The sequence below is a fragment of the Octopus sinensis genome, linkage group LG10 (assembly GCF_006345805.1).
Source record: "Octopus sinensis linkage group LG10, ASM634580v1, whole genome shotgun sequence".
Lineage (NCBI taxonomy): Eukaryota > Metazoa > Mollusca > Cephalopoda > Octopoda > Octopodidae > Octopus > Octopus sinensis.
Genome location: NC_043006.1, coordinates 27789506 through 27809407, shown reverse-complemented (window position 1 = coordinate 27809407; position 19902 = coordinate 27789506). Strand labels below are relative to the sequence as shown.

The following is a 19902-nucleotide window of genomic DNA, read 5'->3' as shown; positions in this document are numbered from 1 at the left end:
ATATCAACCTAAGGTTACAGAACAGACAAATGCAAGGTCATCCACATAACATTTCATATCTCGAACATTTAATCATAGAATATACATTTATGACATCACGGAAGATGAAACATAACTCATCTGTACAAGCATATAAAAAGTGTGAGAAAAATGTGTGAATACAGTTCATCACGGTTAATGTTCATACTTTTGCGATTAAGAAATATATATGTTGTAATGTTTTTTAAAAAATATATATTTCTTAATCGCTAAAGTATGAACATTAACCGTGATGAACTGTATTCACACATTTTTCTCGCACTTTCTTATATGCTTGTACAGATGAGTTATGTTTCATCTTCCATGATGTCATAAATGTACATTCTATGATTAAATGTTCGAGATATGAAATGTTATGTGGATGACCTTGCATTTGTTTGTTCTGTAACCTTAGGTATATATATATATATATATACACACACACACATCTCTATATGTATATGGAAATATACATGTATATTTATATATATTTTTGTATACATGTATATATATATATACATATACACACACACAATCTCCTATGACTGTGTTTTGTACTTTTGTCAGTCTTTTTTTATGTGATCTATATTGCCATGTTCCTCAAATTGTCTCTATCGTTTGGGCTATTAAAAGCAAAACATCCCACTTTTTCATTATCCCTCCTCCCATCCTTTGCATCAGATCTTTTCATTCTGTTATCCTTTTCAATAGTCTTTAAATGTTCTCTGTTATACTGAACCCCAGTTTTCTTGCTCCATTGGTTCACTATCAAAACTTGTTTTTTTGTGATGCATCTTGATCTACTTTCTATAATCTTTAGCATGGATGCACGAACATCACACAACTTTTTTCTTCTCTTCTCCATTTCTATATTACTGTTATGATTATTTCCAATTTCAAGAATTATTTATTACAAAAATGAAAGAATATTTCTTTTTTCATATGTTTGTATTTTCAATTGCAGGTTTTATTTTTAAATTAATCGTCATCATCATCACCAAAATGTCCATCTTTCCATGCTTGTATGTGTCAAATAGAATTCATTGAAGCAGGTTTCCAATGACCAGATAACTTGTTGCTTATTGATTTGTAAGCAGTGGGTATTTTTACAGTTGGACTCCTGATTGTGGTGTATAGATGATGTTATATTTCTTATCAAACTAAGCTATTATCATCAGAACTTCAGCTGTGATTATCCCATCTTATTTTCCGCTACAATGTATCCAGGACTATATTATTCAATGTGTTCTTTTGTAAGATACTATAGTGTGATTTGGGTGAGATGTGCGTGCTCTGCATAGCAGGTTGAGTGACCATACAGTTACTCTCTGGTCTGTGCAGTAATCATTTACAGCTGAGAGAGAGAGAGAGCAAAATAAGAAGTATAAGGTCTTGTCTAACACTGTACAGTTTGGTGATGCCTGGAATATGATTAAAGCTACCTAACTCATAGGTACACATACAAACAAGTACTTTGGTTCTGTGATTGCTCATTTACTGTAACATTTTGTATCAGTGAATTGGGTTTCTTTTTTGCTACTAAGTAGATTGTCAGAATCTTCAGTGTCAACCAGAATACCTTGTGAAATTTACAAAGGATGCTAAAAAGTTCCTGGTATTGCAAAAAGCCTGGTTAGAGGCCTAACCTTCCAAATTCTTTTACAGGGCGTAGAAAAACTGAAGGACTGCTGCAATAAGTGTGTGAATCTGAGAGGGAAGTATGTTGAATAAAATCTTCCAAAGCCAGGAACTTTTCAGAACTCCTTTGTAGTTATAGTCCTTGACATTCAAAGTTCAAATCCAGCTGAGTTTTGCAGGAACAAATTAACATGAAATTTTTATGGAAGAATCTAATTCAGATAACTTTGAAACAGGAAGTTTGTATCATAGGATGAAGGGCAATATCAAGTGGGTTGGTATCAAAAGGGTGCCAAAACACAATCCATAAAAAGAATATTCACCAGAAAAAGCTAATGGTATCTGTTTGGTGGTCTAACGCTGGTGTCATCCACTACAGCTTCATGAGACCTGATAAGTCAATTACAGTGGATGTATACATCAACCAGTTAGATGAGATGATGAGTGAACTTGGAATTAAACAACTGAGATTGGTCAATAGAGACAGGCCAATTCTCTTGCAAAGCAATGCTTGACCACATGTTGCACAAAGAGTGCGACTTAAGTTACAAGACCTGAACTAGGAAGTACTCTGTCATCCACCATATTCACCAGACCTTGCACCAACTATCACATTTTCCAGGCATTAAACAACTTTTTGCAAGGTAAAAACTTCAAATCTGAAGGAGATGCAAAAACTGCCTTTCGTTATTTCATCAGCTCTTGCTCTCCAGAGTTCTTTGCTGCCAGCATAAATAAGCTACTGACAAAATGGCAAAATTGTGTTGATAATTTAAATGCATATTTTGATTAACTGCATTGCTTTTTGTTGAGATAAAGTAAAATAAACTTTCAGTTCAAAATTAGACATTCCATTCTTAATAACCCGATTGTGTACTTTGAAAGAATTCTAACAAACATTCACTAAATTAGGTAACTGTACCAATAATGTACTGAAAAAGAGTCATGTTGGTTGGGATGAGAAAATACGGACAATAAATCACTGTGCAGCCTTAGTTTTTCTTTGATGAAAATAATCTGGTGGATTGGCAAATTCATTAGAGCCTTGCAGTATTTAGGTTCTGAGTTCAAATCTTGTTGAGGTCAATTTCTACTTTTGTCTTTCTACGATTGGTAAATTACCAGCTAAGCACTGGGATTGATTCAGTCAGCTTATACCCTCAGCCAAAATATGTAGCCTTGTGCCAATGTTAGAAGCACATGTTATTAGGATTTGGGTAGGAAGCATTTTTAGTAAGAAGGTAGCTTTGAAAGAGTTCGAATTGACTGGTTTAATCTCCAAGTGATGTCATTTCGCTTTGTTTATGCCATTATTGCTTTTTTCTTTATTTTTCCCAACCCTAAAATTTAGGATCTTTGTCTTGGTGTACAAAACAAGATTATAGAAATGATAGATCACTGGATTATGTGCTTGGCAGCACCCCCACATCCTATGTTGAGTTCCAGTCTCTCTAAAGTGTCATTTCACAAAAACTAAGAAAAGCCAGTAAGATATTACAATTATTGTTCATTTTTGCTTTTCTTGCTGTCAAACTTTAGTAGTTTTTTTTTTCTTTTGTAACATCAGAGATTGTTATTGTAATGTAGGAAACCATTATTTATATATTTTTTAGTATCTCCACCTTTGCCTCCTCCTCCAAATCTTGGCCAGCAATCACAGATATCAAGCAGTCCAGCTGTACCACAACAATTTGATTATCCACAAGGTGGAGTTCCTCCACCACCACCAGAGTTCAGTGATGCTCTAGATGATGATCAACCACTGCCAATGCCTGAAGAGGATCCGTATGCTGCTACTGGACCAGATCTCACTGAACCTCAATGGATGCCAAAGAAATTCCTCGAGAAAGGTGAGACTATTAATTTATTATATTGATTTCAGTCATTAGACTCTGCTTTTGAGTTGTGTGTTCCATCAATACTTGCTTTGTCATTTATTCTCTTCTCCAAATATAGAAATTTGGTGGCAAAGAAAAACCAATGAAATACAAAATTCTTTTAATAATCAGCACTGAAGAGTACCTGCTTACATTTTTAAGAATCATCAGGAAAGAACTGGGCTTCACATAAATTTGTAAGAAAATTATTTTTGACTTTGTAAAATGTCAAAATGTAAATATTTTCTTACCATTATCTTTCAATGTCCATTCTCTAAACTAGCATGGATTGGATAGTTCAAAAGGATCTGATGAGTTTAGAGGGTTAAATTGTACTTGCATATCTGTTAAGCTCTTTCTACCACTTTATAGATGCTTTTTTATGATGCGTGCACAAGTGAGGTCAAGACTAAAAAGCCCAAAGGAGCCTATATAACTGAGGTTGAATGGGTGGGAGGAGTGGGGGAGAGATGATTTTCAAACAAGGTGATGAAAGAGGGTGAAATATGATATGAGGAACAGAATTATGGCTATGAGAGTGTGGTAATGGAGAGAGTAACAAAGTTGTTACTATTGGGGAAGGGAGCATGGAATGAATAAAGGAAAAGAAAGAGATTAGTGTCAGAGGTTAGTGAGAAAGGTAAGAACTGTGATGAGGTGGGTTGTGTACAAGTTCAGGACTATTCTGCATGATGAGAGTAGGTGTGGGGGAAGGGAATATAGAGAAAATAGACAAGAGTGGAAAGGTTCCAGAAAGAGTCATTGAAAGAGGTGTGTGAAGGGTAAGTCAGAGAAATGAATGGATGGTGGAGAATTGATGGTAGGAGGACAGCGAAAGAAAAAGAAGCAGAAAAGGAGTGATGGATGATAATGAATGATTAAGCAAGCATCACAAGTTTATTGAACTTTTTATTTTTCTAATCTATCATTTACATTTATCTAATTTTTTCTTTAATTATGTTTGATTTTCTGTGTGTTAAGCACACCTGAGTGTTTTGAGAAAATTAACCTTTTTGTTAGTGTATTTCTGTTGATATACTCTACCATTGTTTCAATTAATTTTGAAAACAATGAATTTAGTAAAATAAGTCATTATTGTTAAGCTGGTGTTTGGAATATAAATTAACTTGAAATTTTGATAGATTTTAAACTAGATCCCTTTAAAACAGGAAATTTTTATCATAAAACCGAGAATAGGTTGGTATCAAAAGAGTTACAGTTATATATTTACCATACTGTTTATACATAGATGCCAGTCTCCAGGTAAAGCCTTAAATACACAGTGCTAATATTGAAATACTAATTATTAACATGTATTATGAAGACTACCTGTTTTTTACATTATTTTATTTCAGTGGTGGCTATTTATGATTATCAAGCAGACAAAGCTGATGAATTAACGTTCACTGAAAATGCTGTGATTTATGTAATAAAGAAAAATGATGATGGTTGGTGGGAAGGTGTAATGGATGGTGTAACTGGATTATTTCCTGGAAATTATGTCGAACCTTGTATCTAAGTATCTGAGAACATTACAGCTGTCTCTTTTATTCTCTTCTCTTTATTAAAACAATAAATAAAGCAAAAAAAATCCTACATCTTTTAAATTCCAGCCACCCACCCTTAATTGTATGCCATGATGCATGCAAATTTTTTCTTTTCCCCCAGAATCTTGCTCAAATAATGAGTATCAAGGTAGAAATATTTGCTGTGCCTGTTTATAGAATACAAAAATACACATTTGCATACATTTCTCTCTTCACTCTTTCCCTTCTGCTTTCAACCATTCTTGAAATTGGATATTTTAAAATTTAAGAGACAGAAAATAAAACTATAAAAAACAGTTTGGCATCAATATGATTTTGGTGCTTTATGAACATGCTTTGTATTTTTCTATGAACTTCACAAAGAAAAATACTCCCAACGTTAACTTGTATTTAAACAATAATGAAATTATGTACGAAAAGAAGCCAGCTACGTTTAAAAAACTGAAACATAACATTGTTCACTAGTGATGAGAGCTGGTTTTCTCACAGTATGTACAAATGTATATCAATGTAAGCGTGCAAGTGAATCACAAAGTGTTATGTTTTGTATATTTTGTTTTATACATGTATACATATTTCTATACATATACTTTCTTAAAAATATGTATTTAAATATGCAGATAGATGCATTTCTATGCACAGTTGTAATTGTGTATGTGTATACACACGCACATATACACACACACAGACACATCAAGTCTCTTAGAAATAGCTTTTTACCTTTTAATTTGATTATACTTTTCTTTTTGACCCTGAAACTGCTTTTCATAATTGTTTACTTTATCTTAAACAAACACGTCTCGATTATTGAAAGTTCTTTTTCTTTTTTTCTTTCAATATTTTGTTTGTTAATCATTATCTCAATGATTTATTTTACACCTGCTATGTACTGTACTTTTAAATGAGGACATTATATTGTCATGAAAATTAATATATGTATCTATAAGATATATAGGTCTTATACTACTACTACTATACATTAACTTATTACATCAAGAACAAAAAAAAGTTTTCAAAATTTCTTTTACCAGTGAAATGGTTTGTTTCCTTTGATTGTCTACCCTTTAAATTGTGTAAACTGCTTTTAAGAACTTAAAACAGGAGTAGGTGTTACAAAGTAACTATCCCTTATAAGGTAGTGTTAATCCTCTTTATTTCCTCCTTTAACCTAAACTGCTTGTTTAACCCTTTTGTTACCATATTTTCATTGAAATACACTGCTTTTGTTTCAATTAATTTAACATAATGGAGAATTTATTCAGTAAAATAACTTTGTCATTATTAAGCTTAAGCTTGGAACATAAATTATCTTGAAATTTTGATGCAAGATTTTAATTTAGACGACTTTAAAATAAGAAGTTTTTAGCGTATAACCTGGGGTGGTCTCTGGTGTTTTGGTATCAAAAGGGTTAAAAATAAAATTGAATCTCATTGCAGGAATTTACATTTTACTTTTCTATATTTTTTTCATTCGTGTCATTTGAAAAAAATCAGAAATAATTGAAGAAGTTGCTACTGAAAGAAGATAAGTCCTGAATAGTTTCTTTTTCAAAAACATTATCTAAAGCTAACAGTTGTTCAACTTAGCCAGTATTAATACATTTACATTTCTTCCATCATGACTTCATTTTTGCCCCCTCCCCCACAGTTTTTTTTTTTGTTTTTGTTAATCCTACAAATAACTAGTTTTTGTAACAATGGTCAGAAACTGTTAAAAACGCGATATGTTTTTACATACATATTCCTTTACATTTTTTTTATTTTGTGTTCAAAATATGTGTAATTGGACATTTTTTTTTACCAAAGAAATTATCTCCTTTATAATTTTTTTCTTCTCCAGTTGTATCCAATTGTTTTTTTATCCTAATTAAAAATATCTGTTTCTTCCCAAACTTCTGGAGAACTGAGTCAGTGATCTGGTTTTATAATTCCCAGTTGTAGAGCCACTCATCATTTCAGTCACTTTTACCTACTAGTCTCAATTACGCATGGCATTGTACCCATGTAAAAGTTCTTTTTTTTTTTATGTTGCTTTAAATAATCTAGTCTCATCTGTAATCAGTCTTTGTTTATTTTTATTTATTTTAAAATACTTTGTTCAGTTATGGAGATGAGTCTGCTTTAAAAATACATGACATTGTATTGGGACCAAGAATCAATATAGACATTCTTTCTCCCTTTAATAAAATGAGCTCTCTAAATACTTGAGATTTTGCTTTTATAATTTAACTGTATATAATGAATGATATATATATGTGTGTGTGTGTGTATATATATATAGATATATATATATGAGAGAGATGCAAACATACAATACATTTTTGTTTTCAATATTATGTAAATTATTCTTGATAAAAACCATGAATATTTAAACAAAAAAAGTTTTCATCAGTTGAACATGCTAAATTAAAGAATATTTATTTTTATTTTTTTTCTGCTCCATTTAGGAGAGTCAAAAAGAAATGAGCTCAACTACAATGTTCAAATTTATCAGCTCAGTATTAGAACAAGGTTCAGTATTAGAACCTTAATTGCTCATTTGAGTAAAATATATCTTTAAATACTTCGCTGAATAAATTTATTTTGAACTGGTTTTAAAGGAAAATAAATGCTTTTTGCAAAAGATCTTCTAAAAGAAACAGTATTTTTTTTTAAGTTTAATATTAGCATGAGATAGATGGTTCTGAAACAATACATATTTGCATGAAATTTAGAGTTGGCTCCCTCTCCTACTGCCAATCACTAACCTTTGAAATAGGAGTGGTTCCCTTTTTCCAAATATATTATGTTGATTGAGGCAAGCAGATATTACCTGAAATTGATTGCATTCTAATTTGAGTTTGTTTTTTGTAACTTAAAAGAAAATGAATGACATTAAGCCCTCCTTTGTGGACATGTAATTTAAACTCCCTTCCTATTGTTAGCTTAAAGCAGGTCTTGTTTATATTTCATTAAATTACAGGCAACATCGTTTTTATTCAACGGCTATGTATTCAAACAGTGATAACTGCATTTCTTAACAGTATAAATTAGCTTCCTCCTCCTCCCAAATCAGTCATAGTTTTGTAGCATAATTTGCAAGGCATAGCTCTTGCAAGTGGTGGACTTTGATAAGCTGGAAGTATTTGACTACTTTTGCCTTCACTGAATCCTCAATGTTCAAGCTTTGGATTTTGTGTCAATCTGAAGTCTGTGTTTGTCAACAGGTTGTTTCCATTCAACAGCTCTTTCTCAAAAGATGCCTGTTTGTTTGGTTACACACTCCATCATCTATAGGATAAACCCATCTGCAGTACAGTGACCCTAGGGCTTCTTATTTGATGGATTAGTACAATTAAACCAGATCTTGTCCTTGCATGTATAGTGTCCTCTATAATAATTGCAACTGGTTGATGGACTCCCATATCAGGAATCTGTAACTAGGCATGGTTGGTTTTTTATGTTCATGACACTTTGGATTCAGTGATTTGCCCTTAGCTATCACAACTGATACCATTCTAAAACTGGAAAATAATATTTTCATTAGAAAAAAATTTTGTTGCAATATTATACACTATGAATATATTTCTAAAATATGGCTTGTTAAAGACCACCCCTTTCAAAATTTCAGTTGTGATTTTATATTGGCAGTATTTACATTACAGTGCCCATCTACTTGAAATCGTAAGGAATATATAAAGACATTAGGACCCAGTATAGAAATACATTAATCTCTTTGATTTTCAGTGAAATCTGTTTAATAGCTGTTCCAATGAGTTTTTGATATTTATCAGTCTGTTTATTTGCTATAGCATCATAACCTTACTTGCATTTAACTATAACCCTTTCACTGCCACCATTCATGCAAAGGCCTGTTAACTAGTCATAAGTGCTGAATTTTAGTATCAGGGAAATTACTAAATTCTTAGTATTCAGCACCCTCAAAAATATGGTCTGAAAACTTAATGAGTGGAATAAGGGATTTTTCTGCTGTTATTATATATAAGGTGGTGAACTGGCAGATTTGTTAATGTGACAAACAAAATGTTTTGTGGCATTTCTTTCAGCTCTTTACATTGAGCTCAAATTCTGCTTCAGGCCAACTTTGCCTTTCATTCTTTCATGGTCGATAAAATAAAGTACCAGTCAAATCTTGAGGTCAATATAATTGACTTGCCCAGCTCACCTCAAAATTTCTGGCCTTATGCTAAAATTAGAAAGAAGAATTATATATACATCAGTTGTTAACAAGAAACTTTTTTTCTGTATAGTTTATTAAACTTTTTCAGTTCACAGAATTTAGTAGTTCGTTCAAGTAATTACAAGATATCCTGATCTCTGAAAGGTAAGTTTTAATGAGATCAATTTCATGTTAATTTATTTAAGTTATTTAAAAAACAGAGTACATGCTAAGTTCAGGATATCTCTGACTGAAACTTGCCTTAGCTATAAACATAGACTTTTTGTAAATGTCTTGATAGAGCAAATTTGTCTGTCTTCCATTTATACCAATCCTGCTACATATTGGTTGTAGATTTCTGAAAACATACACTCCTACACAAATTTTTTGTTATTTCTAATATGGTATTTAAGTTTCATTTTGAAATTGTTCCCATTTGTTAAAATCGTATTGCAGCTGAAAAATTAAAGTTGCTGCTACTGTATTTATGTCTTTCCAACAGATTAATTTATTCTGAATATATTAGATGCAAAAGTGTGATGTATAATATTTTCTTTTTATTTTAAATGAAGCAAAGTACAAGCTATTTCATCGGTCTAGAATTCTCCCTTAACCTATCATCTATACTTATATATAGTCAGGCACCTATAAGTATAGTCTATTGCCAAGTTTATTTTTATCTAATTATTTCTAATTTTTATTGCTTTTCTTTTTCATTATAAATACATATACTTGCTTTCTTTCTATGGTTTCTATTTGCTTTATTTAAAAAGCCAAAAAATCTAATTCCCCTCCCATTTTAATTTGAATTATATTAATTTTTTACAATAATAAAGATTGTTTCCTATTTCAGTCAATGAGTATGTTGTTTTTTGAAATTTTACATCCACTAAGAAATGTGATGAGATAATATTATTGCAATATGAAGTAATATTTCTAACTGCACTATTAAATCTAAATGTTCCTGGAGCACTTGTGCAATATCATTAAGAAGGCTTCATTTGCTTTTATTGAAAGCAACTAGTGAAAAGAATATAAAATTCTGTAAATGGTGAAAATATTTTAAATAAATTTGAAGTGTGGGTCTACAACTAATCATCATTTAACACCCATTTTCCCAGAGTTTTATTGAGGCAGGCTTTCTACAACCAAATGCCCTTCCTGTTGCCAACCTTAACTTGCTTCCAAGTAAAGTGATATTTCCTCAAGGCCAGACATGATTTCACAGAAGATTGGAAATGAATCATGTTGCTCCTAAGATAGTAACTGTCATTTACAACTACCAGATGTCAAGACAAGGAGTATTAAACATGTACATACTCATATATAAAATGAACTTCTTGCAGTTTCTATCTACCAAATCCATTCACAAGGCTATGGTCAGCCCACAGCTATAGTAGAAGACACTTTCCCAAGGTGCTGCACAGTGGGACTGAATGTTAGACACGTGGTTGGGAAGCAAGTTTTTAACCATGCCAATCTAAATAGATTCATAGGGAAGGAGTACAGAGAGAGAAAAAAAAGGAAATTTTTTTTTCCTTTTTTTTTTAAAAAAAAAGAGATAGTTGAAGTTATAAAAATTGTAAGGCTTTGAAATGAAGTGTATATGCAAGGCTAACATTGATACATAAGCTTCAGTTTGAAAAGATATAGGAATAGATAAGAAAATAAGGTGGAAATGAGACATAAAGGTCAGAGGTATATAGTGGGGAGTTGACAACAGATAAGTTGGGTGTTGAGAGTGATAGCATATAATGAGATGGTGTTGAGGTCTGGCAGTCCTAAGATGTTATTCAGAGAGGAAGAGATATCTAGAAGCACAGAAAGAGTGAGCAATGGAAAATAAAGTAGGGGAGAGAGTATACTGAAAATTGTGTGTAAAAAAAAGATAGGGATAAATGTAATGTGTGTATGGAAGTAAGTGGAGAAAGTATAGGTGAAAATTAGAAAGGTAAGTGAAGAGTAATACAATTGTTTTGTATTTGTTGGATATGATAAAATAAAACAAATAAAAAAAAAGATGAATTCAAAATCATTTGGAATATCATCTAACATTCATTTTACCATGCTTGCATAGGTCAGTTAGAATTTGTTGAGTCAGACTTTCTATCACCACCCTTCACCTGTTTCCAAGTAAGGTAATATTTCCCCTTCACCAAACATGTTTCATGTAAGACTGGATATGAATAACATCATGTGTATGATAGTAATGCTTGTCTTGTCTGGCTTTGATTTTCAGGTGTTTTAATACCCAGCATAATGAGGAAGTCGTCCCCCAGGCACCATATCATAGCAAAGCAGATAAACAAAATGCATACATCTAGTATGTGCCATTGATAGATATATTATATATATATATATATATATATATATATATATATATATATATATATATATATATATATAATGTGTGTGTGTGTGTGTGTGTGTGTGTGTGTGTGTATGTGTGTGTGTGTGGTGTGTGTGTATATATGTGTGTGTGTGTGTGTGTGTATATGTGTGTGTGTGTGTGTATATATATGTGTGTGTGTGTGTGTTATATATGTGTGTGTGTGTGTGTGTGTATATATGTGTGTGTGTGTGTGTGTGTGTATATATGTGTGTGTGTGTGTGTATATATGTGTGTGTGTGTGTGTGTGTATATATGTGTGTGTGTGTGTGTGTGTATATATGTGTTGTGTGTGTGTGTGTATATATGTGTGTGTGTGTATATATGTGTGTGTGTGTGTGTGTGTATATGTGTGTGTGTGTGTGTGTGTGTATATATGTGTGTGTGTGTGTGTGTGTATATATGTGTGTGTGTGTATATATATGTGTGTGTGTATATATATGTGTGTGTGTGTGTGTGTGTGTGTGTATATATCAACAATCAAGGAACGGCCATAATAGGCCATTCACCCACTATATATATATATATTAGCATCATGAAAAATGCTAAGTTTTATTAATGAAAGAAAATGGCACATTGAAACAATGGGAGAAGCCATTAATAAATTTCTTATTTAAAGACTTAGTGTTTTTTATTTAAAAAAATGAAATATTTCCAATACTTCTTAAATGTGACAATGCCATCTTCCTGCTAAAAATAATGGGCCGTACTTGTATATAAAGTATATTGTCGCTTGTGCTATCAAAAATGATAGCTTTTTACTGTTTCTCTAAATGATATAATATTAATTTTAAATGATAATATTGTATTTGCAAAAATTTTACATTTTTATTTAGAAAACATTGAAAGACATGCATGTAAATTTTGTACTAAGATTATTTGTATGCTTGTGTTTACATGCGTACATATCTTGTGTAATTATCATTATTTCAAAAGTTCTTTTATCATAATAATCATAGTAAAACTGTGATTTCCTTGTTTCCTCATTATTTACAAGTCTCTTAAGATTGTTTGTATTTTTTGTTCTGGTTAAAGCGACATAAACCTACTCATGACTAACACAAAAGAAGGTAAGTAGACACCAACTTGACTAAATGACTGTCCTTATGATTTGTTGATCATGGCAAATGCTGAAGTTATGGGAAATTGTCTTCTGTCCACCACACAAGGAATATTTCTATTACTTGGTAACTAGGAATAAGCAGTTACTCTCTTTTCATACTTCCACTTAGTATCTTTCCATAAACATACATAAATTATGCAGGGACATTTATCAACAAATAGGTGCCATTCAATGACTCTCTTTGTGGACTTACATTATGCAATAACATGATGAGGTATCCAGTCTTGAGCTTCAGCTATATATGTGGCTGCATTCCTGAAGGAGTCAGAATTCAAAAATTCAACTGGATAATTAACAATAGCAATGTCATCTTCCAAAGAAATAGTGCCCACCCTGGAATATTCCTTTGTCTAGGAAGTAGTGTAATAATAGACTTATTTACTTATAAATACATTTTTATTTTTAGAGTGGAAATAATTTTTGAAGCAAGAATTATGTGGTCCTCATTTGTGACGTCAAGAGATTATTCAAATATGTCTCTTACTATATCTCACTCAAACCACAGTCATTATGGTGTGTGCCATTACCACCCTGCAATAGCCATCAAGAGAAATCTTGTATTTCATCATCATCATCATTTAGCGTCCGCTTTCCATGCTAGCATGGGTTGGACGGTTCAACTGGGGTCTGGGAAGCCAGAAGGCTGCACCAGGCCCAGTCTGATCTGGCAATGTTTCTACGGCTGGATGCCCTTCCTAACATCAACCACTCCGTGAGTGTAGTGGGTGCTTTTTACGTACCACCGGCACAGGTGCCAGACAAGGCTGGCAAACGGCCACAATCGGATGGTGCTTTTTATGTGCCACCGGCACGGGGGCCAGGCGAGGCTGGCAACTGCCACGATCGGATGGTGTACGTTTTCTGTAAGGCTTAGTTTGACAACAAATTGTCAGATTTGACATTTTTATGCAAGTCTTTAAAATTACAGTATTTGAACATCTAGGTATATAACTGATGGTGACTGGTGAAAGTCTCCATTCAAAAGAACTTTGCTACCAAATGGCATGTCTGATAGCATAATTTCCTTCAACAGTGTAGCAGGAATGTTCAACAATCACAGTGTATACATGGTGTTGCAATTCACTAGAATATTGCCCACATCATCAACGAAATATAACCCATCATGACTTCACATTGAATAGGCTCCAGCAATTTCATCTTTTAGTGAACTTCCTTCTGAGTCGATTCATCAGTATAAATTCAACACACTGTGACTACTTGACAGAGAGCTTTGGGATGCAACACAGAAAGAGCATTGACAGACACTAGGAAATGGCTCAAGAGCAGCTGACAACATAAAGACAATGAACAGTCAAAGGACAAAAGACATTAGAAGTCAGTTGCACTGCAAGCAACTAATCACCCTTTATTTGCTGTTACAACTACATCAAGAACAATAACATTCAAAACTCTCTTGATGTTTTTTCACTCGTGGTAACAACATTCGTTTTTAGTGTATGAAAAGGATAAAAATTTAGTTTCTCAAAAATCACAACCTTCTATAGTTTTCTCTTTCATACAACAGGATATCAATTTCAATTGCACAAAGTATTGCTGGGAAGCATCAAGGCTTCACCAACTATTATTAAAACAACAGCTATTATTTTCATGAAGCTATCAGAAGGTATTCTCATGTGTGATGCTGAGTTTCCGACAATTGGAACAAGAAGTTTCAATCCACCATGGATGGGTCTTCTTTCAGTAACCAAATCTGCAGTTATCCCTGTAGTGGCATAAGAAAGGGTAGTTTTGTTCAGGCTTATCAGATAAATTATCAAAGTGTGGTAGCAACATGTTTTGCTGAGCCACCAGGTCTGTCCAAAAAGAAAAATTTATTTTCTGCATTATCATATTTATTAGCAGTTAAAATATCATCAGATACCTCACATTGCTTTTAAGTTAACATTGTTATACACTTTTTGGTCTTGACACTCCTTGAATTGTCATTTTCAATATTTTCTCCAATGATTTGCATGTGTTTAATAGGCAGATGTTAGTCTTGATAGTATAAATCATGTAAGATAGGTTCAGGAGTGGCTGTGTGGTAAGTAGTTTGCTTACCAACCACATGGATCCAGGTTCAGTCCCACTGTGTGGCACCTTGGGCAAATGTCTTCTATAGCCTTGAGCCGACCAAAACCTGAAAGAAGCCCATCGTATATATATATATATATATAAAAATACAAAATGGGACAAGAACACAAAACATCCAGACAGCTAGGTAATACAAAAAGTGACAACAAAACATCCAGATAGACGATACAAAAAACAAGGGTCATTCGAAGCCCTCTATCCTCAATCAAGCACCAGATTATCGTCGCAATTTCAGCTGATTATTCTTGAGATTGCTCCAATCTGGCCAGCCCCAAGGAAAAACTAAGCTAAGAGCATTAGATTCCTTGGAAGAAAGCAGCGAATGTATACAAAAACAAGGACGGAAAAAAAACGGACAAAGTTACACAAATAAATACAATAAAAATAATAACAGGACATAACAACAGGTGTCTTTCGACTAAGGACGTATTGAATTAAGCTGGTGCGTGTGGAAATGAAGCCTTGCGGCAGAGATACAAAAATTTCACAAACAGGAAAGAATATCGATGATGCACAGACGGTGGTCAGACCAAGAAAGAAAGAACAGGCTAGGATGACCAGTAGTCATGTGGGAAGAGAAGAGAGAGAAGTAGAAGCAGATATATATATGTGTGTGTGTCCCTACAACATCGCTTGACAACTGATGCTGGTATTTTTATGTCCCTGTATATTAGCAGTTTGAGACCAATAGAATAAGTACTAAGCTTACAAAGAATAAGTCCTGGAGTCAATTTGTTCGACTAAAGGCAGTGTTCCAGCATGGCCACAGTCAAAATGACTGAAACAAGTAAAAGGGTAAGAAAAGAATTGAACCTATATCTTGTAATGATCTCTGAACAGCAATGTCTATTTGTTCTGTCATTGTCTTCAGACTGAAAGTACATTCCTGTAGGGGTATTAAAAATACCTGCCTTAGTTATACAGGTGAAGTTCCTTTGCAGCTTCTTGATATACATTGTATATCCTCAACTACATCATCAAAATTGCAAGCTCCTTAAACATGCAACAATAACAATCTCAGATTAAATCTTTCTACTTCCTTTTGACTTACAGAATAAAGTCTTAAAATAGTTTTCTTTCTTGCATGATTTCGAAACTGCCATCTCTTTGTCTAACACATAGTGATAAGAAATAACAGTATATTACAGATGTCTTAATATTGTTGATTAAGGTGAAACTATGCTGTTAGAGTGTTATGATGGGTAGCTCTCCCCAGTGCTTCTTATTACCTTCTCTGAAAGACAGGTTCTTGCTGTTGCAAATGTACTGGCAGGTGTATGATAACGCGTATGGTCATGAATTTTATTTTCAAGTAACTACTACATCACTTCAGGTACATTCACATATCTCCTATCAAGATGACATGTTACTTCATGTACAATTTTACCATCCATTCATGTCAACTTTAATGGTATTGTAGTGGTTATAAGATTTTAGCAGCAGTATGACATCATAGTCGTGTTGGCTGACTTTTGTTTGTAAATGTCTTATGCTTTTTTGTTGGTAAATTTTACTGTCCATACATTGATTCTAATCTACATGAAAAGTTTCTTTCCAATGGAGTAAAGTTCATAGAATCAGGCATGATGTCGGGTTATCAATTATAACTTGCTGTGGATTTGTCATGGTAGTTAGCAAATATAACTTTACTGTTGTAAATATAAATGTCACCAATTATAAACCTCAGGTTAGGTTGTGTTTATATGTGTGTGTGTATATATATATATATATATATATATATAAGTAAAAGTCACTGTGTCTTAATGATCTAGTTGTGAGAAGTTTAGAGGTGTAGACAGAACGCTAGATGTAATATACAATTGTAGTGGTGTTCAGCATGTATGTTGAAGATACCAACATTTCACCAGCAGGGTGTAAGACAGTTTAAATAGGATAAGAAAATGTGTTTTTGATAGCAAGACATGTCATGCTATACTCAACCTTTTCAGTGTAGCTTTGAAGTACTAGATTAGAAACTTTTTCCTGTTGTCATTATTGTGACAGATTCCTTTTAAAACATGTTTTTCTTCATTATAATATGTACTGCAATTTTTTCTATCACTATTATATCATAATAAATTCATTGTATATATTTTTACTTTCTGTAAATAAATGATTGGTGTTAAATCCAGTCCTTCTCTTGGTATTATCTGTACAAACTCTTACCATATGATAAGGAAAATGCATTAAAGACATATTTGCATGCACTTTTATGAAGATATACTCAAGCCTTTGTCAACATGAGAAAATACAGTCAACCCAGTATGAAGAAACGAAATAACACTAAGATAAACATCATCATCATCATCGTTTAACGTCCGCTTTCCATGCTAGCATGGGTTGGACGATTTTAACTGAGGGCTGGCGAACCAGATGGTTGCACCAGGCTCCAATCTTGATTTGGCAGAGTTTCTACAGCTGGATGCCCTTCCTAACGCCAACCACTTTGAGAGTGTAGTGGGTGCTTTTTACGTGCCACCGGCACGGGGGCCAGTCAGGCAGTACTGGCAACGACCTCGCTCGAATCCTTTTACACATGCCACCAGCACAGGTGCCAGTAAGGCGACTTTGGTAACGATCACGCTCGAATGGTGCCCTTTTACGTGCCACTGGCACGGAAGCCAGTTGGCTACTCTGGCAACGATCACACTCGGATAGTGCTCTTGGCACCCTACTATCATGGGTACAAGTACCAGTAAGGCGATGCTGGTAACGATCACGCTTGAATGGTGCCCTTTAAGTGCCACTGGCACGGAAGCCGGTTAACCGCTCTGTCAATGATCAGAACATGACTTTTTAAATTCATTTCCACAGATAGTTTCACCTTGCTATCAAAAATACATTTTCTTATCCTATTTAAACTGTCTTATAACCTGCTGGTGAAATATTGGTATCTTCAACATACATGCTGAATGCTGCTGCGATTGTATATTACATCTAGCATTCTGTCTACACCTCTAAACTTCTTACAACTAGGTTATTAAGACAGTGACTTTTACTTATATATATATATACACATATAAACACAGCTTAACCTAAGGTTTATAATTGGTGATATTTATATTTACAACAGTAAACAGTTATATTTGCTGCACTCTTTACATATCTGTTATCAGCAGCACAATTACCAACTTGTACTTTGGCATCACTTGTAACATGGATGACCATTGCTATTTTTTTTTTGTTTCTCAAAGAACTACTTTAGGGAACTTCTTTGACAGTGTCTGTTCTCTATGAAAATTCTCAGGTTTTCTTCACCACAAGCTTTATGTATCGTGTGTTGTTTTTATATCATGAAGCAAAAGCTCAAGTTTCAGCAATCTATTTGCAACAGGTCTTTAAACCTGTTATCTGGATACCATATTCTTAAGAGAAGGATATGCGGCAAACCTCTTTTCTGAAACTCACTAGTGTATAAATAAGCTACAACTCTACCGAAAATATACCTTTTTGTATTAACATCCAGAAGTTGTTTTAGTTTCAATTTGTAACAACTTACTAGCAGATCTGGTCTGATAGGTTTGGCCATGAAATAAGTTATTCTTAGTTTCTTGCTAGTTTGGATTACATGTTATTGTAATGAAAATATCAGGTGTGTGCCATGTTGATATACTATAGCCAATGCAGCATGATAGCATTCTTGTGTTGTGAGGGGATCCTTGGAATGAAGATGGGAGAACAAGTGTGCACCCAGCCTGAACTCCAGTATCTTCTGCAACATCATCATCATTTAACATCCATTTTCCATGCTGGAATGGGTTGGATGGTTTAACCAGAGCTGTTAAGGCCAAGGGCTGCACCAGGCTCCGTTGGTTGTTCTGGCATGGTTTCTACAGCTGGATGCTCCTCCTAATGCCAACCACTCCATAGAGTGTACTGGGTGTTTTAATGTGCTATGGCAGACGGGTCTTCTTGAGTACAGCGATGTACCAGATATTTTGGTCCCTAGTCATCTCCTACATAAGGCTCAGTGTTTTGAGATCAACCTCCAGTATTTTGTCCTATGACTTCCCAGGTCTACCTCTTCCACAAGTTCCATCTACTCAGAAGTTCTGTATGCAACTGTCTACACCCATATACAACATCAGTTAAGTTCCACTCTTAATCTTTGTTGTTGGTTTCTGATAAAATTCAAGTTGTTTGCTTTCATCTGTAAATAGGAGTCTAATGCCCATTGCTGGAATTCTCACCACCCCCATGAAGAAATGGATTGAACTCATCTCTGAATGCCATGAGTGAAGACAAGTATGTGGCCTACTGTGAGCATATCCTGCCATCCTAGTTCACTGAAAAGAAATAATTAAGTATATAATTGGGTCTAAATTCAGACCCAAAATGTTTAGATTAATCAGTGACATATCATCCTTTGGATAAACCCCAAAATCCCAATTAAATGGAGGCCTTTCATCTGAATTTCTAAAAACCATAAATTTCATTCACTGTTGGTAAACTATATCTCCTGTCTCCACTGCAGTTTCTGTTAAAGGCAATATTTATTATAGGCACAAGTCTTCCTTTTTTGCACTTATGTTCATTAGTTTCAATGGCTGCTGCATAAATGTTGATTTTTGTGTATAATTGTGTCTAATGTTGCCATTATTTCATGAATAAATCATTTATCTGAATTATTCACTGTTCCTGTATCATGAGTTCCAGCAGAATCAGTAACATATAGTTGAGCCAAAATTGTTGACCAGCAGCTGGATATATAAGAAATGTTCTGTGGTACACTTGCCCATGAACTCTGATACAAGATGTGTCTCTTCCAGGTTCTGCCAAGTGTGCACCCATTGATGAAAGAACAATGCTGAGCTATATGATTTATTTTCTTTGAAATTACCATAAGGATTGTTAGGATCTAACATGAGGGATTTCAAATACTCTGGAAATTTTCTTTGAGTGAGAGGAAGTAATTTTCTTCAACAGCAGCTGTTATTGCAGTAGCTGTCAGGTTCTTCAGACACAATATCTGGCCATGCAAAATTGACACAGGATATATTTTCACAATGATACGAGGGGCGTTCAATAAGTAATGCCCCTGACCCACTTCCCATAGC

The 19902-nt window shown here is 33.8% G+C and overlaps 1 protein-coding gene across 3 annotated transcripts in view; it reads left to right on the top strand.

The window, feature by feature from the left end:
• Window positions 1–7288, top strand: part of LOC115216754 (abl interactor 1) — a 49319-nt gene extending 42031 nt beyond the window's left edge. For 2 of the 3 annotated variants that reach the window (XM_029786312.2, XM_029786313.2), the window contains 2 exons: window positions 3270–3506; window positions 4889–7288. In XM_029786312.2, coding sequence (XP_029642172.1) covers window positions 3270–3506; window positions 4889–5052 — 401 coding nt within the window. In that variant the 3' untranslated portion in view covers window positions 5053–7288. Of the gene's footprint in view, window positions 1–3269; window positions 3507–3612; window positions 3744–4888 lie in introns of those variants that run through there. The other variant, XM_036506451.1, reaches the window with a different exon arrangement.
• Window positions 7289–19902: the final 12614 nt, after the last annotated feature.